At 48.6% G+C, this 26449-nt stretch overlaps 1 protein-coding gene across 2 annotated transcripts in view; it reads left to right on the forward strand.

Annotated features, from left to right (window-relative positions):
- The first annotated feature begins 11646 nt into the window (after nt 1-11646).
- Nucleotides 11647-26449, forward strand: part of MEOX1 (mesenchyme homeobox 1) — an 18639-nt gene continuing 3836 nt past the window's right edge. The window contains exon 1 of one of the 2 annotated variants that reach the window (XM_003786296.3): nt 11647-12138. In XM_003786296.3, the coding sequence (XP_003786344.1) occupies nt 11670-12138 (469 nt within the window). In that variant the 5' untranslated portion in view covers nt 11647-11669. The remainder of the gene's footprint in view (nt 12139-26449) is intronic. The other variant, XM_023510960.1, reaches the window with a different exon arrangement.

The following is a 26449-nucleotide window of genomic DNA, read 5'->3' on the forward strand; positions in this document are numbered from 1 at the left end:
AGGAGTTGGGTAGGAGGCTGCTGGGTCATGGCCTCTGCCAGTTTCTCTGTTCTTTGCATTCTCATTTCAGTGATGGGCACAGCCTTAGGGCCCTAGAAGAATATTTGTCAACCTTTTTTATCTCATAGCACACTTGAACCTATAGTTAAACTTCCACGGGGCACTTAAATTATGTTGATCAAAAACAAGAGTAATAGAATATTTCTTACTATGCTTTGAACTTCTTTTAAAACTAATTTAATGATCTTTAAAATTTTTGCGGCACACTGGTTGAAAATCACTGCCCTAGAGGAACGGCAACCGGGGAGCCCTGAGAATACCTCCTCCCTCAGCAGAGGTACATTCTCAAGGGTCCTAGCTGCAATGGTGGAGAGGAGACCTCTGAAATGACTTCTCAGGAAGAGACATAGAAGGTGGGTAATAAGGGTCATGTGGCAATGCTGTATGTGCTGGGCTGGTTCAGGAAACACCCCAGGGACTTCCAGGCACAGCTAGGGTAACACTCTCCCCAGGGTCTGTAGGGCAGGAGGGGACAAAAGAAAGCCCATGTAACATGGCGAGTAACCATTAGAATAACTCTGTCTCTTCCCACCAGCTGATGAGATAAATTAGCACATTAAAAAAAAATAAACATTAGCCAGACATGGTGGTATATGCCGGTAGTCCCAGCTATTCAGGAGGCTATGGTAGGAGGATCACTTCAGCCTAGGAGGTGGAGGTTGCAGGCAAGCTATGATGATACCACTGTACTCTAGCCCAGGTGACAGAGCAAGACCCTGTCTCAAAAAAATAGGTAAATGAAAATAAAATAAAAAATCAACACATTAAAAAATAACCTTATAATCGCATATACATAGTGCTGTAGTTGACAGAGCAATTTTACCCACACTAACTAATTTAAGTTTTAGTTGTTATTCCTATTTAATGGACAACAAAACTGACCTTGAATAGACTAAACCACAAGCTCAAGGTCAGGTGCTTATCAGAGGCAGACCAGGCACTGGCTGCAGATCTGGTGGCAGCTCACACTTGCCTTGCTATGTTACCCACTTGACTGGCTGGTTGCTGCCTGGTCCTTTCAGACTGAGTTGGGCCCTGTGATGCAGAGCTCAGCACGTGCTTCTCTGCGCAGCGTGTTGGTTGTCATCCTAACACGGAACATTCTGGCACCACACAGAGATTTTTTCCAACATGGAGATCTGCTCATGCTGCTCCTGTCCTCATAGCCCCTCAATGGCTTCCTATATAGCCTTGACCCTGCCTGTCCTCTCCTGTCCCCAGAGCACACCACACTACTGCTTATTCATCCCAGGCCGGCTGGGAGCAATGCTCCTGGCAAGTACCTGTGGATGATGGAATAAAGCATCCGGGAATCTCAGACTTTCAGGATTGAGGGCTCCTTGTCCAAACCCTCAAGTGTGCTGACCAGGACTTCCTCCAGCCAAAGATTCTGCCCCTACAGCCATCACCAACAGACTCTGAGAGGACGTAGTTGCCCTAGATGTCCCACCTAAAAAGGCAGAGATTACCCCCAGTCACCTTTGGTCACGTTGAGCAATTCACAGTAGGAAAATACATTATCATGTTTAATCCTCAAACCTGGTTCTTGAGCTTAGCTTAGTGGGACAGGAATTCTTTTTCCCTTATTAGAAATGCCCAACTTTGTCCAGTCCTATTCCAGGAGCTTTCTTGGGCCCATGCAGGTGAACAAGGCAAATGCAGGTCCCAATAGGATCTTACTTCCAGCTCTGCCAGTAGTGGGACATCACAGGCTTCAACAGGGACAGCCACCTAGCCCACTGGGCTTATTTAAAACCTAGAAAATGGAAGCTCAAGGCAGAAGTAAGCCTAGAGCCATTTACAAGGGGAGGACTTTATTAGCCTGCAAGCAGTTCTCTTCCTTTCCTCTGTGCCTGCATGCCACTGTAGAACCACAGAGGCCGTAGAAGCTGGACACCTCCATCCATCCTCCACCATTCTGGTCACAAGTGTGTCCTCACACTGAGGAGGTACAAGCTCTGGCCTGGGCATGTTGCAGAAGGTGATGCAGTTCTTATTCTCACCACCAGATGGCACTCCAGGACCCACCGCCCCATTCACAGGGCTAAAATGTTTCCCCCTAAACCAGTTTCTTATACTTTCCTCTGCAGGTGAAAGCTCCTCCAGAGACTCGAGTTTTGAACTGGGAAATTAACTGTTTGGGTGCCAAAAGTGGGGTTGTGATGTGGGTGACAGAGAAGGTGAATGCTATTGCTGTTTGAAAATGTGACCACACTTTTGGCTCTCAAAAATAACCTAAGGCTTCGGACATCTGTACAGTGTGTGTGTGTGTGTGTGTGTGTGTGTGTGAGAGAGAGAGAGCGAGAGACCAGAGAGAGTGTGGACATCGGGTTTCAGAGCTCACCTCTATGTCACAGTCCCTGATGAGGGTGTACATACACACAGATGGGGCGGACTTGGGAACATTCTGTCCTGATGTGCCTCCTACTGTATCTAACTGTATCTGTGTGTTGTTGAGACTGCCTAGATAGAACTTTTGTGGCTGTGCTGGTATGTATGTGCCTGCTCCTGCTTTGATATTTCTGCCCAGATGACAGGGGCCCTGCCATATGGGTGAGCAGGTGCACACAGTAGCGTCTCTAAAGCATCTCATTTGTCACAGACACACATGTGTGCTGGTGCGCTGAGCCTGTCTGCATTGTATTTTGTGCGACATGTGGCCTGCACACACAGGCTTTATGTAGGCACCGTCAGGGTCCAGGGAGGAGACACATATGTGCATATATTTATGTGTGTGTACCCCTGTATCCTGCCTCTTGGGGGCTCGGTCAAGGTTGGCTGACCTCTATTTCCTGAATATTTTACTTCTCCATGACATACAGTCCTTCTAGGCTGCTGCTTTCCTCGGTGAACGTTGTACCTGCCTTTCTCCTTGGCCAAGCATGCCTTAGGGAAGATGGTTTATTTCTTCAATTAAAAGAAGAAAGACCCTGGGAGGCTGCACACTTGAAAGTACCACATTTTAAAAAGCTATGACATTCAAGAAACCATAAACTTCACAGTGGTGTCCCAGCTGCCCCCCTTCTCCTGCCCTGAACTAAGGGGTTCACCTCCTCTGGGAGTTTCATAGCCCTTCTCCTGAAGCTGGGAGATCTGATCTTTTTCTCTCTGTGACCAGAGAGACCCTGAGTGGTGTTTGTATGTGTAATCATGTGTTAATCTTTCGTTTCCTCCAGGTCTTTTTCTGCCTCAGTGTGGTATTCAGAAAGGAGGCTTTGAAGCGGAATCCACCCCCACCCCCCGCTGTGTGACCTTGCACAAGGCCCCTAACCTCTCTGGGCCTCAGATTTCCCCACGGCATGATGAAGCTGGTGCACTCTGCAATCTAGAGTTCCTTCCTGCTCTGCTGCTATGAGATCTGAGGCCCTTTGATAAGTAGAACTGAGTACAGTGAGTAGAGAAGGAGTTGGTATTGTTCCCATTTTACCAAAGAAGCTGAAACTTGTTAAAATTTAGTGACACCCCCCACACACACACACACACACTGACTATTCCACAACACCCCCCCCCTGAAATGGACCAAGATGGGAAGAGCAGCTAGGAAGACAGACAGGCTCATCACTCCCTCCTGTGATCCTCTCTCAGAACACCCCAAACAGCCAGGAGGGGGTTGATGAGAACCTGAACACAGCCCTACACAGTAATTACTAGTGTTCACAGTGATGCCCTGAGGGATTACATTCCCCTGAAATGTCTTCAGAATCATCAAAGAAAGATTAAGCCATGCTTAGTATAATTGCTCTTTGAAATACCTTCTATTTTATTCTCTTGCTTGGAAAATTGATAACCTATGGATTTTCAATTAACTTTAAGTTATAAAGAATATTCAGTTTACCTGAGTATCCCATCCATTTAAGGTTCCCTTTCAGGAGGAGTTTATTATCCATCTCAGCCTGTATCCCCCAAGGAGCCTGGCATTTTTATGGGATGACAGAGTTTGGGGGTGGAAAAAGCCCAGATCTGTAATTGGAGGCCCTGGCTCCAGCCCTTTCTAGGACTGTGACTTTGGCAGGTCACCAGCCTCTTGGAGTCTTGGTGTTCTCACCAGTAAAAAAGTGGATTAATGCCAGCTCCGCTCCCTCGGGGTCATTGCCAGAATCAAGTAGATGATGGATGTGTTTGTAAATGTCATGTCTATGCAAATGAGAACTGCTCAGGAAGCACTTGAGAACTGCTTGGTGAGACCCTTGGCTCAGCAGCAAAACCGCTACTTTGCTAAAGAGCAGGCATGTAACAGGCTTCCTGACCCTACAGTCGTCCTGATAACAACCTCAGTGACCATGGGTAATCACTAGGCCTCCCTGGGCCTCAGCTTCCTCATCTGTAGGAGACTTAGACAAAATCAGAGATTGCAAATTGGCATTCCAAGAACCAGTCGTGCTCATGGGCTGTTTTTAATTGACCGGCAGTGTTTTAAATTCACTGCCAACATTTAAAAATTGAGAGATTGCCTATAAAAAATCTAGAATTATGGCTTTTCATGAAAAATGGAAAGATCTGGTAAAACTAGGCTCCTGTTCATGCAAGGCAGAATTGACCAGTGCCAAGTAGCTGCTGGGCCCCTCTCTCCTCCGCGCCAGGCAGGCCTTCTGGCATCTCCTCCCAGCTGACTTGGGGAGCTCGCTGTCTATCTGCCTGGCTGCATGGCCTAAGACCCCTAAACTGGGAGATTGCTAAAGCATTAGACCTTGAACCATCACAGCTTCCCCAGAGATGCTGGCCTTCCTCCTGGGGAAGGGAGAGTGACGTGAGACCTGCCCAGGGCCACCCTTCCCACCTGGCCTGGGCTGGGGAAGGGCACATACCTTCAGCAGCTCCCAAGCTGGTGGGCAAAGAGCTCTGGAGGAGATTCCCCACCCCACCCCCAGCGCTCACAGCCAGGGCCCGTAACTCACAGCTGCGGTTACCCGCACACTGATTTCTGTTTTAAAAAATACTGCTGGGTAAACAGTGAGGGAAACCTGAGCTGTTCCCACACCACATAAATCCCCAGTTTGCTGTCCTATCTGGTTAGCTGGTTTCCCCAAATAATGGCACTGCTGCCTCAAAAGCAAGGGGCTAAAAAATCGAGGAGGCCTGGAGAAGTGGAGTCTCCCAGGCTGGCTCCAGGCCCAGGCCTGGTGGCCTCCCTCCTCTCTCTTTCAGCACTTCCTGCCCAGGTGCACTCACCTCTGTCCTTGTTCCCTCCACCTGGGCTGTCTTCCTCCTCCCCTCTGCTTGTCTCTCTCAACAGTCCTCCTCCGACAGAGGCTTTCCTGGAGGACCCTGGGCCCCTCCAGCCATCAGAAAGCCCACAGCCAAAGGCAAACCCACCCAACACCATACCTCCTCCTGGAAGGCTCTCTTTAAAATTTCTTTCCAGAGCCTTCTGTCAAAGAGCAATGTCCTGCTCAAAAGGGAAGGCCAGATACTTCTCCATCCTAAAAATGAATTTAGCTTTAGATTAGGGTTGCCAGATTTAGGGGAGGAAAGGGAGGAAAAGGACACCCAGTTAGATTTGGATTTCAGATAAACAATAAATAATTATTTTGGCCTAAGTATATCCCACATATTTCATGGAACGTACGTAACTGGGCTCCCTGTGTTTTATCTGGCAGTCCTACTTTGGCACGGTTCCCTGAGAACAGGTTCTGATGGGTAGGAAGAGGGAGGGTTATTGGGGCCACCAAAGCGCTGATAGGTCGCACCTCCCAGCCTCCCTAGCAGCTGCATGTGCCAAAGGAATAGTTCTGGCCAATGAAGCTAAAGAGCAATGGTTGACAGGATTTCCAGAAAACCTTGCTAAAATGGGGCAGCAAGATGGACAGAGTCCATTTGTCCTTCCTCCTTCTTGGGATGTCTTCCTTCTCCTGCCCCAAAATCTGGCTCGGGGAGGTCACATGGTCTCCGTTTCTTCGACTATGTGCTGACAGCATCCCAAGTAGCTGGAGGAGGAGGAAGACATCCCAAGAAGGGATGGAGGGAGGAGGAAGAGGCCGAGAGACAGTGCCTAGGTCCTTGATGACTTGGAGAGGTTGTCATCCCAGCCTGGACGGCCACTTTGGGGCTTGTTTCATGAGGGACAATGACACACTCTGTGTGTTTTCCCTTTCTTCTTGTCATTTTGTTTTCTGTTCTACATAGCTGACTCCAATCCTAGCTTGCTGGGGGCACCATCCGGCCCCTTTGTAAATCAGCGTACCCTCCATCCTTCAGGTGCAGAACCCCCGGGTGCCCATCTGCTGGGCACTTGCTGAGTGTCTGCACCTGGTCTAGACAGTGAGCCTCCACTTCACAGTCAAAGAAACTGAGACCATGTGACTTCCCCGAGCCAGATTTTGGTACAGGCCATTCTGTATGTATTTTTCAGTTATTTGTCCACATTCTTGGTAGCAGACAAGTGATGGTCAGCACCAAACATTTAAAAGATGTATACAGTGGCTCAGTGCCTGTAGCTCAGTGGCTAGGGTGCCAGCCACATACACTGGAGCTGGCGGGTTCAAACCCAGCCTGGGCCTGCCAAACAACAATAATAACTACAATCAAAATATAGCCGGGCGTTGTGGTGGGCTCCTGTGGTCTGGGCTACTTGGGAGGCTGAGGCAAGAGAATCGCTTAAGCCCAAGAGTTGGAGGTTGCTGTGAGCTGTGATGCTACAGCACTCTACCAAGGGCGACATAGTAAGACTCTGTCTCAAAAATAAATAAATAAAATATGTATACATGCAAGAAAAAACTTCCATCTGCAGAATTTGTCTCCATCAGCTTAGTGTTTTCTAGGATTTAGAGAAAGATTCCTTATTGGGTCCCTAGGATGGAATTGCTCCCACCTTGCAGGCTTCCCAGGATTATCTGTGACAGTTGCAAGGACTGTGTTCTATAGATTACTCAGCTCTGTCCTATGGGTCATATTTTTGAGCTTTACAGAAGCCCTATATTGGCTGGGCACCTATAGCTCAATGGTTAGAGCACCAGCCAGGGCTGGTGGGTTCAAACGTGGCCTGGACCTGCTAAACAAAATAAAAAAAAAAAGAAGAAGAAGAAGAAGAAGAAGCAGCCCTGTACTGAAGACTCATGGGCAGTAGTGGCCCTGCTGCTTCAAAGCCTTCTGAGAAGCAAAATACATTTATGTATATGTCAAGTAAACCCCGGGCCTAGCAGTGAGCATCCTAGTCCACATCCATTTCCACCATATTCAGAGTTTGCCTATGTCCTGTGCCATCCCTCTGGTCTTGCTAGAAACCAGGTATCTTGTCTGATTCACCCATTCTACTATGTGAGTAGAGGCTGATGCCATCATTTGTGCCCTCTTCAGTGCTGTATAAATATTTCACAGGGACCTTCTGGAATTGTCCTTAAGGCAAAAAATCTCAGGTATCATTATTCTCATCGTCTAGATTTTACTACTATGTGCCACACAATGACAAGAGCTTTCACAGATCACCTCACTCACTTCTCTCAGCAGCCCAATGTGACAGGAAGATATTTATCCCCATTCTCCTGATGAAACTGAGACTCAAGCAATAAAGTGAGTTGCTCAAAGCCTTTCAGCTTATTAATGACAGAGTTGGGATTTGAACCTACACACTCTTGACTCCCAAAGCCATGATCTTGACCCCTGTGTATATTGCCATAGGAGAAGGCATCTGGGAGTCAGAAAAGCCACGTTAGCCCTCCACCAAGAGGCGACCTGCCTCGTGGGTCAGCGTGGTTAAGGAAAGAAGTGGCATAAGGATTCCTCACGAGTGGCTTGGTGCCTATAGATCAGCAGTTAGGGCGCCAGCCACATACACCCAGGGCTGGCAGTTTGAACCCAGCTTGGGCCAGCCAAACAAAAACAATTACCACAACAGCAAAAAATAGCCGGGTGCTATGGTGGGCACCGCTAGTCCCAGCTACTTGGGAGGCTGAGGCAAGAGAATTGCTGAAGCCCAGGAGTTTGAGGTTGCTGTGAGGTGTGACACCACAGCACTCTACTGAGGGCAACAAAGTGAGACTCTGTCTTAATTAAAAAAAATGATTTCTGATGAGGACCACATTTACTGTCAACTATAGCTTTCCTCAGACGTCAGGTCATTCATCCCCCAACTGCCACTACTGTCAATTCCATTTTGCCAGTGAGAAACTGAGGCTCAGAGAAGGGGTATGACTTGTCTGAAGCCACATAGCTGATGAAAGGCAAAGCCACACCTTGAACCCCATATTCTGCCAAGTTCAGGGGCCTGCCCCGACACCCTGGCTCTCCAGAAGCAGCAAGTCCTGCCCTGCCAAGGACACGCCTGCTTGCTGTGCACAACGCAGGAAATTCCACTAGTTCCTCGGGATGGCTCAGGTGTGGCCAAGCTGAACCCTCCTCAGGGCCCCTCGGGACTTCTCCTGACTCACGCTTTCCTCTTCCTCTCCCCGCTACCCGCAACAACCACCAGGAACCGGGGTCCCCTCCCTTCCTGAAAACGCAGCTCCTCTCGGCTTTGAGGCCACAAGGCTTTTCTCTATACACAGCCCCTTCCATCCACCGCCATCTCACGGCCTGGGAGCCTTGACAGGGAAGCGCTGACTTTGAGGAGGTTAAAGGTGCTGGTGCCTGGCCTTCATCTAACAAATGGGTTGCCGTGAGGGGAGGAACTGTTGTTGTTTTTTCCTGGCCCCAGAAGAGGGGCCTGTCAGGAAGATGTAGAGGCCAGCAGGCCCCCAGCCGTGCCCTGCAGGGTGGCTGACAGACGCCAGCAGCTGCTGGGGGTGCCAGGGCCCTGTGTTCCCAGGGCAGAGCACCCCACCATGCCCCCTCCCTGTTCCCCTCTTGACCTCCCCGCCTACCCCACCATGACCCAGGGCCACCCCTTCCAGGGGCAAAGGGCCTCCCTGGGCCAGATGCAGAGGCGGAGCAGGAATCTGGTTGCAGGCCCGGCCATGGGGAAGGCTCTCCTAGGGAAGCTGACAGGCCAGATCTTCCTCCTGACCTCCGTGTTTTCCTTCCCTGGGCTGCCACAGCACAGGGCACTGCCCCCCAGGACCCCACAACACAAATCTGTGTCTGTACAATTTCCTCAGTGTTTCCCATTCCCAGGTTCCCCTTTTGGAATCATCATAGAGATCCTGGGAAGGAGTCACATTTATCCACCACCTGCTCTGCCCTTCAGGTACAGGATTTCACTTAAAACCCTCAATGTCTGCAGAGTGGCAATTCTGATGCAACCAGGTCAGGCTGCCTGGGTTTGAATCCTTAGGTTCTCCACTTCCCTGCTGTGTGACCTTGCACAGGTTACACAGTCTCTCTGTGTAACTCTCTCTCAGAGTCCTCTTCTGAAAAATAGAGCCAATGAGATTAGCACTTGCCCTAAGAAGCTTTGTAGAGACACCCTTGGAGTTACGTGTATACAGTGCAAAGACCGGTGGGTGGATGTCATCCATGATTCTTTTCCCAGATGAGGAAACAGCATTAGAAAGGCAAAGGGACTAGTTCCAGGCACACAGCTGGGAAGTGGCAGAACTGGGGTTTAAACTCAGGCTTGTCTAACCCCAAATCCTATTCCTCTTTCCCTACCTCTGGTCTGGTCAGATTGAACAGCCAGATGCTTGAGGGTAACTCCTAGTTTGCCACACATTTAGCTGTGTGATTCTGAGCAGCCTGGTCATTTGTCTGAACCTCAGTTTCCTGCCTGCAAAATATACATATAATTCTCACTTTACCTATAACAGGAGAGTTGTGAAGTTCAGAGGGGAATTGTACATGCAACAACTAAGCCCTGGAGAAAGCAGAGAGGGAGTCTGGTTTGTGGCCATGATTCCATCTTCTCTGCTGGTCTACAACACCCTGGCCACGCGCCAGAAGGCATATCTTTTCATAAAGAGTGTGCATGCACACCCCCATCTTTCTATCCCTGGGATGTATATCTGACTGGAGTTCCTGGGTTAAGGGCAGATCAAAGCTTCTATTTCGCACTCCAGGCTCCCTTGCTCTCTTCCTATGTCTGCCAGCTTGGAGCATCCCCTGCACTCTTCCCCTAGGGCCCTGCATCCAGGCAGCAGAGCTAAAACCCACGGGCCCCTTTGTGGTAACCCTGGAGCCCTCGGAACCAGCCAGCCAAGACAATGCTATTAAGGTCCATGCCTGTCTCTGCCCTGATCCTGCTGTTATGGGCAGTGGAAATACTCAGTGGGAGAGGGGTGCTGGCCCCTGTGTGTGATATCACATTATGTTACTCTAAGAAATTACATTAACCTTCCAGACAGACCAGCAGATGATAGCCCTGAAGTGGACTAACTGGCCAGTTCAAATAACCATGTAACGCTTTGCCAAAGTGATGCCTTTGGGGAATGAGAAGCCACCATTCCTATTGCTATGGCCCAGATTCCACGGACACCTCAGTCTCTGGGGGTCGAGAAAGGGAAGCAGGTGGTTAGAGGTTAGGGGGGCAGGGAGCAGGTGGCGGGGAGACCTGAAGAAACTTCAAGGACCTTATTTAAGAGCCTTGCCATTGCAGTGGAGAAAAATGACTTGAAACCTCTCTAGAGAAGAGTGTGGCTAATTGGCATGTAAGTTGGAGGTTAAAGAGCGGAAGGAAGAATCCAATTGTTTTTTTAGGTTACTGAGAAAGTGAGAATGTCACTTTAGGCAGAGAGAAATTCTTTTTTTTCTAAAATGTGTCTTTTCTTTATACAGCAGACCATAGTGGGCCGTGGAGACTTGCAAAAAAGATTTCTTTTAATCCACCTTCCTTTTCTGCAGGCAGCAGTAGAAGGGACTTTAAATCAAATGCAATCACCAAGCTTGTCTCTTACACTTATTCCCCACTTCACTCCCTGGAATTTGGCATTTGATGGATTCTGGATCTGACTTAAGGCTTTTACAAAATCCAGGACTTGGGGAATTTTGTTAACAGTGCAATAAAAAATAACTTCATAGTGTTACAGGAGGCACATTAAAGGCAGCGTGTGTGTGCGTGCATGTGTGTGTGTGTGTGTGTGTGTGCTGCTTTCTCTCTCCTTAAAAAAAAATACAGACAATGTTTCTTTAAAAGTCTCCATCTGCAAATCCCATTAGATGTGCATATAAGGTTTCTGATGATTAATAGTTGCCTGCTAGGGTTTTGGTTGGAGGGGATCTTGTGTGTTCGGGTTAACCCCTCCCTCTCCTCTCTCACATTTCACTTCAGAAATTTGTCACTCTCTCCCCACCGCAGGATTTAAAAGTGTGTCTCAGCAGCCCTGGTCCAGCCCTCTGCAAGCATTTGCTCCAAGTTCTGAGACAGCTCTTCATCAGCTGGTGCGTCTGGGCTGGGACAGTGAAAATGTTTAGTGTCATCGGCGACAAATATATGTACAAGGGACCCCAGTAGGCAGGCTGGTGTGTTGGAGGGGCAGGAGGCAAAGAGTGAAGCCTGACACAGGTGTGTGCACACGCAGAGGGGTGGCCGGCCACATGTGTATGTGCTTTAAGGAGAGACTTTAGTTTTGGTTTTTGTTTTGGTATCTGGGGTGAACTTTCTGTTGAATGTTTTCCCCTCCTATTTAGTTTTTGGGGGTTTTTTGTTTGGTTTTTTTTTTTTTTTTTGCATTTAAAAAAAATTGAATATAAAAAGTGAAAAGAGTCAAATCTTTGAAAGAACAGAGGCGTGCGGTGGACAGCAGATGGATCCTGCAGCCAGCAACTGTATGAGGAGCCCCCAGCCCCCAGCCCCTGTCTGGGGCTGCCTTCGAAACCCCCACTCTGAAGGCAGTGGGGCCTCAGGGCTACCCCACTACCCGCCAACCCCGTTCTCCTTCCACCAGAAACCAGACTTCCCAGCAACAACAGCAGCAGCGTACCCTGACTTCTCGGCCTCCTGCCTGGCGGCCACCCCACACAGCCTGCCCCGGGAGGAGCGCATCTTCACTGAGCAGCACCCTGCCTTCCCTCAGCCCCCCGACTGGCACTTCCCTGTCTCAGAGGCTCGGCACAGGCCTAACTCAGGTCCAGCTGGGGGCTCCAGGGAGATGGGGACCAGCAGCCCAGGCCTGGTGGATCCCACAGGAGGCCCAGGCGAGGACTACGGGGTGCATGGGAGCACTGCCAATGAGACAGAGAAGAAATCATCCAGACGGAAAAAGGAGAGTTCAGGTAGGTGGCTGAGGAGCAGCTGACTACTCCTTTACTGTGTGACCTTGGGAAGGTTGCTCACCCTCTCTGAGCCTAGGAACGCTGACTATGAATTTCAAACAATATTATCTAACCTACTGAACTCAGGAGACTAGACCTCTGAGGTTTCTTCCTCTCTGAATTCTAAGATTCTCTTGTGATGGTGGCTGTATCTGTGTGTCCCCAGTATATCTGGGCCCCAGGAAGAATGTGCCAGCAAGAGAATGAGACAGGATCTTTAAATATTTGGAGGACATGTGGGATGAAACCTCTGGGTGCTAGAGAGGGGCGTTGCTAGATCCAGACTACCTCTGAGTCACACTCCTCACCCCCATGCTCCAGCCAGCTCCAAATGTCTCCGAGGCACAGGGCTCACTCCTCAGGGGAGTCAGCTGAGACCAGGTTCAGAGGGTGAAGACAGAGGCTGAGACCCTGAGTGACACCCAGAGCCAGAACCTGTATCTGTAGATACAGGACCCTAGAAGCCGAGATGCAGCTGGGATGGGAAAAGCAAAAGGGGAGAGAAAGATGGAGGCTGGGATTTGGGGCAAACTGTACACCAGGTATCACTCTATGGAGCTGGGTTGTGCCCTTCTGCTAGCCCTCCTAAGGAATGGAAAACTTAGGGAACGTCTGGGAGGCAGCACTGGGTAGAGCTCAGTCTCAGTCTGGAGTCTCAGAGGCCAGAGAGTGGGGTTGTCCTATTTATTTATAAGATCCTTGTGGTAGGGACCTTTGGTTTCCTCATTTCCCCATGGGGCCTTCCCTGACTTCTCTCACTGCCCCTTCACCTTATGTCTTGTTCCTTGTCACCACCTTTCCCAGAACAAGGCAGTGCCCAAGGCTCCTGCCCCACTGCCCTACTGTCCTCCTGACAGCTGCCCTTGGGGAGCACCTATCAGCTCAATCTATAGAGGCCATTCCTGAGGGGCTAAGCAGCGGCCCAGGAAAGGAGGGTACTGACGAACAAGTGAGAACACCTTGCTTTGCTTTGCTTTCAACTTAGCACAGATTTTCAGAGTATCTGCTCTTTGCCAAACGGAGTATTTGATCTTTGCTGAGGTGAATGAGGTGCTTTCACCCCCTAAAGAGCTCAAACGGAGAGGGAGAAGCCTGTGGAGGCCGGTCAGCAGCGGGGTGGGCTCTGATGGGGAGGTTCAAGGGGATGTGGCTCTTTTGAGTCCCATCGGTTTGGGAGGTGGGGACAGCAGGTTTTATTAGTATGTCAATTCTATCAGTGTGGGAAAGTAGAGACTGAAAGTTTGAGAGGAACACTGCAAAAATGGGGTCAAAATAGTGTGGCTAACTGATCTTTATTTGCCTTGCCTGGGACTTCTCTGGTTTTAGCTTTGAAAATGCCATGTCCCGGGAAAGCCCTCAGTCCTGGGCAAACCAGAAGAGTTGGTCACTCTAAAAGTGAGCTCAAATCTCAGACTTCAAACCCCCAATCCCTTGCCCTTTGGTTAATTTCAAATAGGATCCTCATTTTGAAGTGGTATTTGGCCTCCAAGCTTGAAGCTACCCCTCAAGGAGCTCACAATAGATGATAATAGCCACAGCTGCCCTCCTGGCTACTAGCAGAAGGGCCCTTTAAACCCCGGTGGTTAAATCCCCAGCAGGAAAGTTAACTATTCCTACCCCTGGTTGGAGATTTGCCAAGAAGGAGAAAGAGAAAGAACTGTCAGTGCCTTGGCCTTGGGCTGTGTTCAAGAGCTTTCTCCTTGGCGCCTGTCACTGTGGCTCTTCCATCTCTGCCCACATCTCCCATGGCTACATCCAGACACTTTCCAGGGATCTGAGCGCCAAGGTCATTGGGAAGGGATGAGCAAAGCCAAGAGCCTGCTGGGCTCAGGCAAAATCTTTCAGCAAAACCCAAATGCACTGTCTTTCCTTGTGATGTAAGGCCCATGGCTCTGCACTGTGGAGTTAAGCACACACACCAAGCAGCTGACCACCCCAAGAGCACATGGACACCCTTTGTTGCATGGCCGGCACTTTTCATGAGGTCAGTCTCTGGTCAGGGAAGGGTCCCATCCAGGAGGGGTCCTGGGCTCTCCCTCAGCATCCCCTTGGGAGCAACAGCAGCGGGAGCACAAGGCAGGGCACTGTTCATTCACTCCCATGTTGGTTTCAAACTCCCTCTCTGGAAATTGTTATTGCCCAGTTTCTTGATTTTTTTGTTGAAATTTAACTGAAGGGGAAAGGAAGAAGGCAGGAAAGATCAGCTTCATAAGCGCCCAAAGAAAGGAGAAAGTGAAGAGTAAGGCTGAATACCAACTCCAGGAATCTGGAATTCAGCTCAGAAAAGACAAACCCACAAAGAACCCCTACCCTACTCTGCCAATCCCAAGTCACTGGTTGGATCCTCTGTCTAAAAGGTTTATGTTTTATTCATCATCAATTTTTTTGCATTAATTTTGATTTTTAAAGACATTGCATTATAATAGTATTTATCTTGATTACTGAGGGTTTGGGTGCCCCCTTATATTTGGTGCTCAATGCAAGTGCCTCATATGCCCACCCCTGTCCCATCTGAGCCATCTCTGGAAGGGTAAGCAGCATTGATCAGAAATGTGTTTGCCATGGTGCTTCACAATCAGCACTGCAACTTTTGGCTGCATGACATTGGGGAAGTTCTTAACTTCTTGCAGCCTCTGTTTCCCCAGTTGTAAAATGAAGCAATAGCAATGATAGCACCTTCTATATTTGAAGTCTCCCTGGAGGTTAAATAGAGTGATCCATGATAGTACTGCTAAGCCTGGCTCATAGTAAGAGTTCAGTAATCAGCAGCTACGAATTGTATTAGGCCCGTAATTCCTGAACCTGCCTTCAGAACATAGGGTCTGACAAATATCCTCATATTTATGGGGACAGTAGAATTAAATATTTCAAACACGCAGTCTCAAAAATTCCTGAGTCCAGGGCATCTAAGACTTGGGAACTTCTTGCAATTATTATGGTCCTCATTTGTCATCAGTTAGGCACTTGGGGCTCAAAGATCTGCAGGAGAAGCTGTAGGATGAGCTGCGCCTGGCAAATGGCTCCACACCAGGTGGCAGAGAAGGTTCCACGAACTGAAAGTCTGTTACAAGAGGGAGTCCTCCCCTCTCCCCTTCCTCTGATGGAAGCTGGGGCGATTTGCTCAAATAATGACCTAGAAATCGGGGTCCCTGGCCCTCCTTGATCCTGGAGCATGATGTTATCTTAGAGAACCAGTCCCTGCCACAGGCCAGTAGGGGTTAAAGACCCCTGCTGGGAGGGACAGCTGCGAGGCCACTGTTGTTTTACCCCAAACTGTCATTGCTACTGGTCCTCTTTAATTTATGAGAAGGAGGGATTTCATGGTGATTTCCTGATGGGGTTCAAGGGAAGGTTTTGTGTGATCAGCCGGCTGCAGGTGAGTCGCTCAGTCTGCCTGGGAAGCCCCTGTGCTGGGCCTGCTCTGCTCACACTCACAGTCCTCGCTCTCCCGAGACTCAATCAGAACCCATTTGTCCCATCCTCCTCCAGCTTCAGCACGTGTGTTCCCCAGGGCTCATCTAACCGGCAGATTTCTCCCCTGCAAGATCTGATCTCCACCTGCCCCTACCCAACCATAAACTTTCAAATTTACCAGAGGTTTAAAACTCTCTGCAAATGAGCCCCCGTCTCACCCTCTGAACCCCTGCCACATACAACCTGCATTTTCCTCCTCCTCCCTCCTTACTCTGGCCTAGGTGCTAGCCTTCAGCACCCTTCCCTTCCCCTGCCCTTCTGCCTGTTGAAGTCCTGCTTATTTTAACACCCAGCTCCAAAGCCACCCCTTCCAAGAACATTTTCCTCCTTTTTGAGGAAATTTATGACTATACTTGTACATTGCATCTACCAGTGAAAACTACACTTAAGAAGTGTGAAAGTATAGTCTCCACTAAATCCCATGCTGATTTTTTAACTTCAGCTTGCAACTTCATAAACAAACTCTCCTGAAGTTTCTTGCCATGGGACATCTGCTACTTAAAATCTCTCTCCCTTTTTTTATTCTGGTCAAAAACACATAACATAAAATTTACCATCATAATCATTTTTTAGTGGTACAGTACAGTAGTGTCAACTATATATACATTGTTGTACAATAGATTTCTAGAAGTTTTTCATCTTGTAAAACTGAAACTCTATGTGTGTTCAACAACTCCCCTCTCCCATCCACCAGAGCCTGGCAACCACCATTCTATTTTCCTATGTTTTTTTTTTTCTTTTTTTTTTTTGAGACAAGGTCTCATTCTGTTGCCCAGGGTAGAGTGCCATAGTGTCAGCCTAGCTCACAACAAATTGTGCAGAGAAACTCCTGGGTTCAGGTAATCATCTTGCCTCAGCCTCCTGAGTAGCTGACACTACAGGTGCCCACCATAATGACAGGCTAATTTTTCTATTTTTAGTAGAGATGGAGCTCTTGCTCTTGCTTAGGCTGATCTCAAATTCCTGAGCTCGAGTGATCTTCCCACTCAGCCTTCTAGAGTGCTGGGATTACAGGCGTGAGCCACCACACCCAACCCCATTATATTTTCTATGAGTTTGGCAATTTTACATACTTCATATAAGTGAAATCATAAAGTATTTGTCTTTTTTTTGAGACAGAGTCTCACTATGTCGCCCTCAGTAGAGTGCCATGGTATCACAGCTCATAGCAACCTCAAACTCTTGGGCTTAAGTGATTCTCTTGCCTTAGCCTCCCAAGTAGCTGGGACTACAAGCGCCTGCCACAACGCCTGGCTATTTTTTTGTTGCAGTTGTCATTGTTGTTGTTTTTTTTTGTTGCAGTTTGGCTGGGGCTGGGTTCGAACCCGCCACCCTTGGTACATGGGGCCAGCACCCTACTCACTGAGCCACAGGCACCACCCTAGGTCTTACATTTAGATCTTTAATCCATTTTGAGTTAATTTTTGTACATGGTATGAGGTTAAGAATCCAACTTCATTCTTTTGCATGTGGCTTTCTAGATATCTAGCACATTTTATTGAAGAGACCGTCCTTTCTCATTGTGCAGCCTTGGCAACTTTGTCAAAGATCATTTGACCACATGTGCAAGGGTTTTTTTCTGACCTCTCTATTCTGTTCCATTTGTTCATGTCTTTCCTTATTTCAGTACCATAATGTTTTGATTACTATAGCTTTATAATATGTTTTCAAATTAGAAAATTATAAAGCCTTCATTTCTGTTTGGGGGGTTTGTGCTTTTTTGTTTTTTGTTTTCTTTACACAAAGTCTTGCTCTGTTGCCCCCAATAGAGTACTGTGGCATCATCATAGCTCATTGCAACATCTGATCTTGTTCAAGTGATTCTCCTGCCTTAGCTCCCTGAGTAGCTAGAACTATAGGTGGGCATCATTACACTGGGTAATTTTTCTATTTTCCGTAAAGACAGAATCTTGCTCTTGCTCAAGCTCTAGTTTTGTTTTTCTTTCTCAAGATTACTTTGTCTGGCCGGGGGTGGGGGGGGGTGGCTCACGCCTGTAATCCTAGCACTCCAGGAGGCTGAGGTGGGTGGATTGCCTGAGCTCATGAGCTTGAGACCAGCCTAAACCAGAGCAAAACCTCGTCTCTCAAAAACTAGCCAAGCACTGTGGTGGTGCCTGTAGTCCCAGCTACTTGTGAGGTTGAGGCAAGAGAATCACTTAAGCCCAAGAGTTTGAGGTTGCTGTGAGCTGTGATGCCATACCACTCTACCAAGGGTGACAAAGTGAGACTCTGTCTCAAAAAAAAATTACTTTGCCTATTTGAGGTCCTTTGACATTTCATATGAATTTTAGGATTTTTTTTTCTATTTCTTCCAAAAACTGTCATTGAGATTTTGATAGAGATAGCATTGAATCGGTAGATTCCTGTGGGTAGTGTGGTCACTCTAATAATATGAAATCTCCCAGTCCATGAACACAAATGTCTTTTTATTTACTTATGTCCTCTTTAATTTCTTTTGGTGAAGTTTTGTAGTTTCCAGAGTACAAGCCTTTGCTTCCATGGTTAACTTTATTCTTAAGTATTTCATTCTTTTTGAAGGTATTGTAAACATGATTTTTTTTCTTTATATCCTCTTTTGGATCATTCATTACTAGTATATAGAAATGTAACTGAATTTTATGTGTTATTTTGTATACTGCAACTTTGCTAAATTCATTTATTAGCTCTAGCAGTTTTTGTACATACAAGATTATATCATCTGCTAATAAAGACAATTTTATTTCTTCCTTTAATATTTAGATTAAGGTGACCAGACGTCCCACTTTTGGTGGGACAGTCCCAATTTTTAACAATTTGTCCCATGTCCCACGGTGTTTTAAAAAAGTCCCAATTTTTGGAAAGAATACATGGCAAGCCAGGGAAGGGCTGGAGAATGGGAAGGGAATATACAGCTGCTGAAAAGGTTAATGTAACTCCATTTGGGAATGAAGAGGTTAATGTAACTTCATTTGGAAATGAAAAAGCTAATGTAAACTCCCTACTGCCCACGTGGAATGGGTATCAGAAGGATACTGGCTCCCTCCCTCCCTTCTAGGCAAGGACAATTAGCTCAGAAGGAGCCAAACTGTCTGGAACAAACAAGTAGCCCCCCTCAGAGGGTCCCTAACCATAAACAGCTCAGCCAATAGCTCCCTGCCCCCCCCACCCCATGGTGTCCTGCTTTACCAATGTTAAAATCTGGTCACCTTAGTTTAGATGCTATGTATTTCTTTTTCTTGCCTAATTGCTCTGGCTAGGACTTCTAGTACTATGTTGAATAAATGTGGCACGAGTGGGCATCCTTGCCTCGTTCTTGATCTTTGAGGGAAAGCTTTCAATTTTTACCATGGAATATGATGTTAGCTGTGGGATTTTCCACATAAGATCTTTATTATTCTGAGGCAATTTCCCTCTACTCCTAGTTTGTTTAGTGTCTAAGAATCTTTTCTTGTTTTTCCTCCTCACACCTGGGGAGTGTGCTTTGTTTATACCTTGTATAGTAGCCTCAAAGCACAGTTGGCCTTGCCTCAAGCCCTATAGATGCATAGGGTCACCTTTCCACCTAAAATTGAAGTGTATGGAGGGCTAGAATAATATCTGATCCATCTGTACGGTCTCTCTGGCACCTATTAAAATATTTGCACACAGGAGCCCAGTCAATGTCCTGTCTATGGCCTTAGTTGCAGCTCAGTATTTATTCATCCATTTTCTCCTATCCTCTCTGAGAACAGCTCCACTGCCTGGTACAAGGGCTTCCACCCCCTTGTCCATATGCTTCTGTGAAATGCATTAGGACTTGTACAGTCTCGCTTGTGAGAAAGATTTTCAGAGAGCCAAACTTCCATCATAAAACCAGCCCAGGGTCAGAGTGAGTGCTGGGGTCAGAAAGACACATAAACACCTACACGCATGCTGGGCTGATTCTGCAGGAATCCTCCCCAGGGTGTGGGGGTCAGTTCCTAAGTCCCAGGGCTGCCATGGCTGGGAAGCACACAGAGCAGCTATGGCCGAGCCACAAGAGAGACTCATGATGGCCAGGCAGTTGGGGCATCACCATGGCTAGACAGCTCAAGTGGCAGGTGTCACATGGGTGTGTAGCTGTGTTCTCCGCTCTCAAGTAAAGGATCTTGTCCCTGTTCTAAGCACAGAAGTCCCCTGTAGGCTAACACTAGCCTTGCCAAGCACCCCTAACGCCTCACTCAGTCCTCAGCGGTAAGCACCGGTGATAGGGAATGGGTGGGGTGCGGTCCTTACCCACCACAACAGAACACCACAAGCTAGGTGACTCAAATAGCAGAAATTTATTTTCTCACAGTTCTAGGGCTAGAAATCCATGATCCAGGTGTTGGCAGGTTTGGTTTCTCCTAAGGTCTCTCACCTTGGCTCACAGAGGGCTGCCTTTGTTTTGCCCTCACACCGTCTTTCCTCTGTGCACTAAGCCTCTCCCTGGTATTTCTCTGTGTGTCCTAATCTCTTCTTATAAGGCCACCAGGCTGGGGCCCAACCGAACAGCCTCAGCTTAACTTAGCCACTTCTAAAGGCCCCTCCAAACACACCTTAAGAAACCAGGTTAGAGCGTGGACATATGAATTGGGGAGGGGGCAGAGTTCAGCCCAAAACAGGGAGTATGGAAGAAGGGGACAAGTTTTAAGCTTGGGCACAAGTGCTCTGTTGAAAACTCTCTTGGTGAAAGCAGCACCTCACATACTTCCTGTCCTCAGAGCTTTCCTAGTCCAGGGTCCTGGCAGCCACAAGAGCTTTTCCCCTGGGGATGGGCCATTATTTTTAGCTACAAGCTGATACCTGAGTTTTTAAGTTACACCAACTAGTTTAAAAGTCGAGACAATTTTAGGAATGAATCTCTAAAGAAAAGGGCTATTTGACAGAAGAAGGAAGAAACGAGGTGAAAGTAAGGGTGAGAATGAAACAAATGGGCAACCGCAGTAACTGTCCTTCTCTAGTGGCCCATCACTGCCCACACCTCCCCTCACCCGCTCTTGAAGTCTGCTGCAGTCCCCTTTCTCTCTCACCACTGCCCCCCTCTCTGCTCCTTCCCACCTGGCACTCTCAGCAAACATTACTCTAGCACCAGGCATCACCATTCCAGAAGAATCTGCTTCTCTCCCAGAAAACATCCACTGAATTTTCTGGCCCCACCCTGAGACTCCTCGGCGAGCTGGGGAGCCTATTCATGTCTCTTCAGGTACTAACAGGAGAGGGAAATGGCCTGGAGATTGGAGTGGGGCAAGGGCCAGAGAGATAGTCAGGCCAAGCCCAGCAAGCCAGGGAGGCCCCAGATGTGAATATCCATCTGGTATTGAGCTCTATCCATCCAGGTCTGGTCTACTTCAATGAGCTTTGACCTGCCTTCTGAAACTGAAAATAACAGAACTTATGAGGACACCAAAGTGTCTACATTGTGACACCCCAAGAAGCCTCAGACACCATTTTCAGAGTATCTGCCAAGGTCTCGTCTAGGAATGTCAATGCTCCACATATTCCTTCCTCTCCACTCCCGAGGGAATCCTAGGGAGACACATGTAGACCCAGATACTGTCCCTGGAGTGGGCACACACAGCCTCCATGCTCATCAACTCCACAGGGCAGTGTGACATGGCTATAGGCCTAGACTGGTCCCAGCAGCCTCGGGCAGGCCACCTAGTCTCAGGGTCTTAACATACTCATATATTCGATGGGTTAATGTGTATCTTACACATGAGTCAATTAATTAATTAAACCTCACAGAATAATTAAGAGGATATAATAGGAAACAGCTAATAGTGTGGAAATAGCTTCCTATCAAGGAAGTCTGAGTTCTAGGCCCAGTTCTGCCACTAACTTGCATGTGTCCTCACCTTAAAATGAAATGATGACATCATATCATCACTGCATCCTTCCCAGCTCCAGTTTCTACAATCCTGTAGTATATATACAAAAGTACAGAAAAGTTTATCACGGGGCGAAAGAAATCCAGTGTCAACTACAAAGTACTACTTGAATCTAGGGCATGGCGCTTCCTACTTGGTCCCGGATAGAAAGTTATATAAAATGGTGCTGTAGAGGTTGGGGGAGGGGTAGAGAGTAGGACTGCAAAAAGACCAGTTCCACTGGGTCTGTCTGAACCTCCCTGTGGCTCTGATAAAGCTGACTGCTAACTTTAGGAAGGCCTGCCAAATGTGACAGCTATGGATGAAAAAATTTGACTTGGATGTTGTAAAAGCTCATGGTGGAAACCACAATCACACACAAATCCTGTTGGCATTTCTCTGGGCACTGTCACCTGATGCCTCAGAGCCCTGCTCCAGCTGAGGGTCCTGTGGGGGCTGGAGCACCTCCTCCTTAACCACAGGGTCAGCCAGCTGAGCCCCAGCACCCTCCCTCAGCAGTTCTAGAAGAGGCACCCACTGTCTCTGACAGGGAAGCAGAACCAGGAAGACAAGTGGATTGTCTTTCTGGTCACATCTAGTTACTGTCTCTAGAATCAAGCGATAGTGGCAGATAGTGGCCAGAGACACAGATTCATGAAGAGATGAAGAAAAGTAGTGCAGAAGGGAAAATTGCTAAAAGTCAGATATTTATTTTTATTTTTATTATTTCTATTTTTTCAGATAGAGTCTCATTCTGTCACCCTGGGTAGAGTGCCAGGGCATCACAGCTCACAATAACTTCAAACTCTTGGGCTCAAAGGGATTCTCTTGCCTCAGCCTTCCTAGAGCCTTAGACTACAGGTGCCCACCACAACATCTGGCTATTTTTAGAGGCAGGGTCTTGCTCTGGCTCAGGCTGATCTTAAACTCCTGAGCTCAAGCAATCCACCCGCCTCAGCCTCCCAGAGTGCTAGGATGACAGGCACTGAGCCCAGCCATTGAAAGTCAGATATTTAAAATGCATCCCTTTCATGTGGTCTGGAGACACAGTGACTTAAGGCAGCAACTTTTTTGGCACCAGGGACCAGTTTCATGGAAGACAACTATTCCATGGGGGGTGGGGGGAGTATGGTTTTGATACCAGTCTTCAAGCAGTTGATTATGGTCTCTGTGCAGTCAAATCTTTCTGCTAATAATAATCTGTATTTGATTCCGCTCCCCAGTGCTAGCATCACCACCTCAGATCATCAGGCATTAGAGTCTCATAAGGCACACACAACCTAGATTAGATCCCTCGTATGCACAGTTTACGGTAGGGTTCATGCTCCAATGAGAATCTAATGCCACTGCTGATCTGAAGGGAAGAAGAACTGAGTCGGTGATGTGAGTGATGGGGAGCAGCTGTAAATACAGAAGAAGCTTTGTTCACTCACCCATCGCTCCCCTCCTGCTGCGCATCTCAGTTCCTAACAGGCCACAGACCAATATCTGTCCATGGCCCAGGGGTTGGGGACCACAACCTTAAGGACCTATAAGTTGTCTCTTGGGCACCATCTCCAATAGACACGCTTCTGATGGCTCTTTCAAACAGAGTCTCACCTGCATGCCTGGCAACTGTGAAAGGTGTCAACCCGCCATCCATCTCATTTTACCTTCTCAGCAGCCTTATGAGCACAGCAGGTGTATAGTTTTGCAAAGGAAGAAACTGACACTCAAAGAACTTAAAGGATTTGCCCAAGATCAGAAAGCTCTTCCCTGGAGCCACCCAATAAAACTCCCCTCTACTCAGCTCAGGGTAGGGAGAGAAGACAGCCTGGCACAACCCTGATCTTTAGGCTGTGGGGAGCCTGGGGAGGACTTAGGGACAGAGTATGGACAGAGTATACATCGAGACTCAGGTCAGGCAGGATAGAGGGACGAGGAGCCAAGACAAGAATATTTGAAGTTAGGAGGACCTCAGAGTTCATCAAGGTCAGGAGTTCTTAACAGAAGAGGGAACAGGGAGAGGGGATATCACAGGTTACATACTAGGAAAGAACTCTGACACCAGCTCCCCAGGGGAATAGAATCAGGACCAATCCCATACTTCTACATATGGAGAAACCTAGGCCCAGAGAGGTAAGGGAGGTTCCCCAAAAATGCGCTTCCCTGGGAACCAAGCCATCCTGGGGGGCACGAATTACTGTTAGGTGGTAATGTGCTCATTATATGAACACCATCACACCCGCACCAGCTAGAAATGCCATGGAATTGCTCAGAGTTTCTCTCTTTCTGTGTTGATGAAAAACTCCCAATTTTTTATACTCTTGCAGAACAGAGAACCATAACGTCCACTTCAGCTTTCATAGCTGGCTTCCCATACATTGGTCCATTTGTTACTTTTAACAGTAGTGAAAGTTTCTCCCACTCTGGGAAGTTAATGAGGGACAATTGTCCTCCCAGAGCCAATATCCCACATTCCACTAAGGAGGCATTTCTCTCTCCCTGCCCTGAGCTGAGTAGAGGGGAGTTTTATTTGCTGAGGCCTGGAGGTGCTGGCTCCAGGGAAGAGCTTTCTGACCTCAAGCAAATCCCTTAAGTTCTCTAAGCCTCAAAGGTAGGTGCTGCCCCAAGGTTCACTCAGGAGATTAGCTGAGACCCTCAGATTCCAACCCAGGCTTCTCCCTATTTCCTTTTCTGGAAATAGGCACCTAAGCCCCAGAGCCTAAATCAAGACAGTAAGATACAGGAGGGGTGAGGTAGACAGGAAGGAGACATAGCTCAGTGATAGTGGCCAGTCCAAGACCTGCTCTCTTCTCTTTAGGAAGGATTATGTGTGGGACTTGGGGGAAGTTGTTTTGGAGATATCATGGGGCACTTGTGCAAATCTACAAAGGCCTGAGAGAAGATGAGGATGGGTAAGGAGGCAACCCAGGGCAGTGCCCCCAGGAACCCTGGAGATAGGTACAGCTGCCGTCGTTCAGCCCCAGCCATCAGCTGAGTAGCCCACAGCCAACCAGAAGATGGCAGATGTGACCCTGAGGTCTACAGACTATGCTCTAGTCAGATGGATCTGGGTTCAAATCTCCCCTCTGCTCCCTAGCTTCCTGTGAATAACAGAGGAGAGTTTAGCAAATATTTAGCAAGTACTTAGGTACTTTGTGCCAGGTACAGAAGCAGGTACTGGATTAATCAAATTATCACACATATCCCCATAAAGTCCTAAAGGGGATATAGTATCTGCATCTTAGGATGCAGTGTGGTGAGGATTAGAGAAGGGAATGCATCTCATAGAAGCCTCTGAGCAGGGCCAGCTGTTACCATCCCAGCCCTTCAAATGACATCTGGTGTAGCTGAAGAATTGTTAAAATACTTTGTATTTGTCCAGCATTTTTAGTGTTTAAAAGCACGCAAGCACATTAGATCAGATCACCCAGGATTCCCAGTTAACCTGGGAGGCAGATACTTTATTTTCCACAATTTGTTGATGAGGAGAATGAAGCCCAGAGAGGTGAAGTGACATCCTCAGAGTCTCCAGCAAGGAGATTCAGGACCCAAACTCCAGCACAAGTGCCCTGGGCTGTCCACTCTCCGCAGCAGCGAAAAGGAAGGGCTGGGAAACAGCCCGCGGACCGGAGGCGGCTGGGAAACCAACCCCGTCCGCACCCACGGTGGAGGCTGCGGCCCGGATTTCCTGCTTCGCTCGGCCCGCGGGCTGGGATGTGGTCCGGGAAGGCCGTCCGCCCTCGGCGCGCCCGACCCTCCCGGGCCCGCAGCCAGGAGGGGACGCGGCGCCGGCGGCGGCCAAGGCCGGAGGGGTCCTCGGGGACCCCAGCCTGGGCTGCGCGTCCTTCCCTCTGGCCCACGCTCCTGCTTCCGGAGGAGTCTGGGCCTGCCGTCCCCGGCCCGGAGCCAGGGGCCGCCAGGCAGGCAGCCCGCGCGGGGGACTAGGCCCCCTGCCCTGCTCCCCAGGCGCGCCCCGCAGGCGGCCAACCAGGACCAGGGCTCCGAGACGCGCGATCCGGGCACCCGGGCTGCGGGGAGCCCCTCGGGCCCATCCGCTGCCCCACTCCCTCTCGTCGGCCTGGCTTGGCCTGGCCCCTGGATCGCTTTACGTAACCGCCCGCGCCCAAGAGCCGCCCTTGGCCCCTGCACTTATTTCGGCTCCCGACACCTGGCGTGGGGGCGGAGGATGGGGAAACAGAGGGGCAAAGGGCTCCAATGCAGAGTGGTGAGAGGGCAGACAACTAGGCTCTAAGTTCCAAATCGGATCGCAGGGGTAAAGCCGAATTTCTGTCTCCCCACCCTGAGCGAGCGCCGCAGTTTGCCTGTTGAGCTAACAGTGTAGGCAGCTCCTCTGCCTCCACCACCTGGTCTGAAGCCTCCAGCCAGCCCTCGGGGGTCCATTTAGACTAGGCCTCTGAAAGCAGAGGACAGCTCTCCGCAAGCAAGGTGAGGCTGGGATCGTTCAGCAAGGAGTGGAGCACCTCTCAGCCTCCACCTCTGTGTGTGAAAAAAGGACAGGAAATGAAAGACTTCTAAGTGTTAGAACCCCCCCGGCCCCCAAGGGTTCTCGCAGCCGTTCTCTGGCCACTGTGCAGAGTGCTGTCAGTTAATTGTCAGCTGTGTTGATCGCCCTCCATGCACTGCCATTAATTAAAGTGAAGGCAGAACAGCCTCTTAGCCTGCTCAAGAGATAACCATACAGCCCCTTTTTATTTGTACAGTATTTAGTTTGTAAGCTCTTCCTACATATAGTTGAAAAGTATGTGAGACTAACTGCCTGAGTTTGATTCCTGCCGCCTCCATTCACTAGCTAGATGAACTTGGACAATTTGCTTAACTTCTGCGTGTCCATTTTTCTGTCTCTAAGATGGGACTAATTCTAGAACCACCTGGCTGGGCTACTCTGAGGATTAAGAGGCTAATAGGTGTCAGGTGCTTGGTAGAGCACGGGTCACAAAGTATGTTCC

This window comes from Otolemur garnettii, unplaced genomic scaffold (assembly GCF_000181295.1).
Source record: "Otolemur garnettii isolate 467f Iridium unplaced genomic scaffold, OtoGar3 scaffold00018, whole genome shotgun sequence".
In the NCBI taxonomy this organism is placed as follows: Eukaryota; Metazoa; Chordata; class Mammalia; order Primates; family Galagidae; genus Otolemur; species Otolemur garnettii.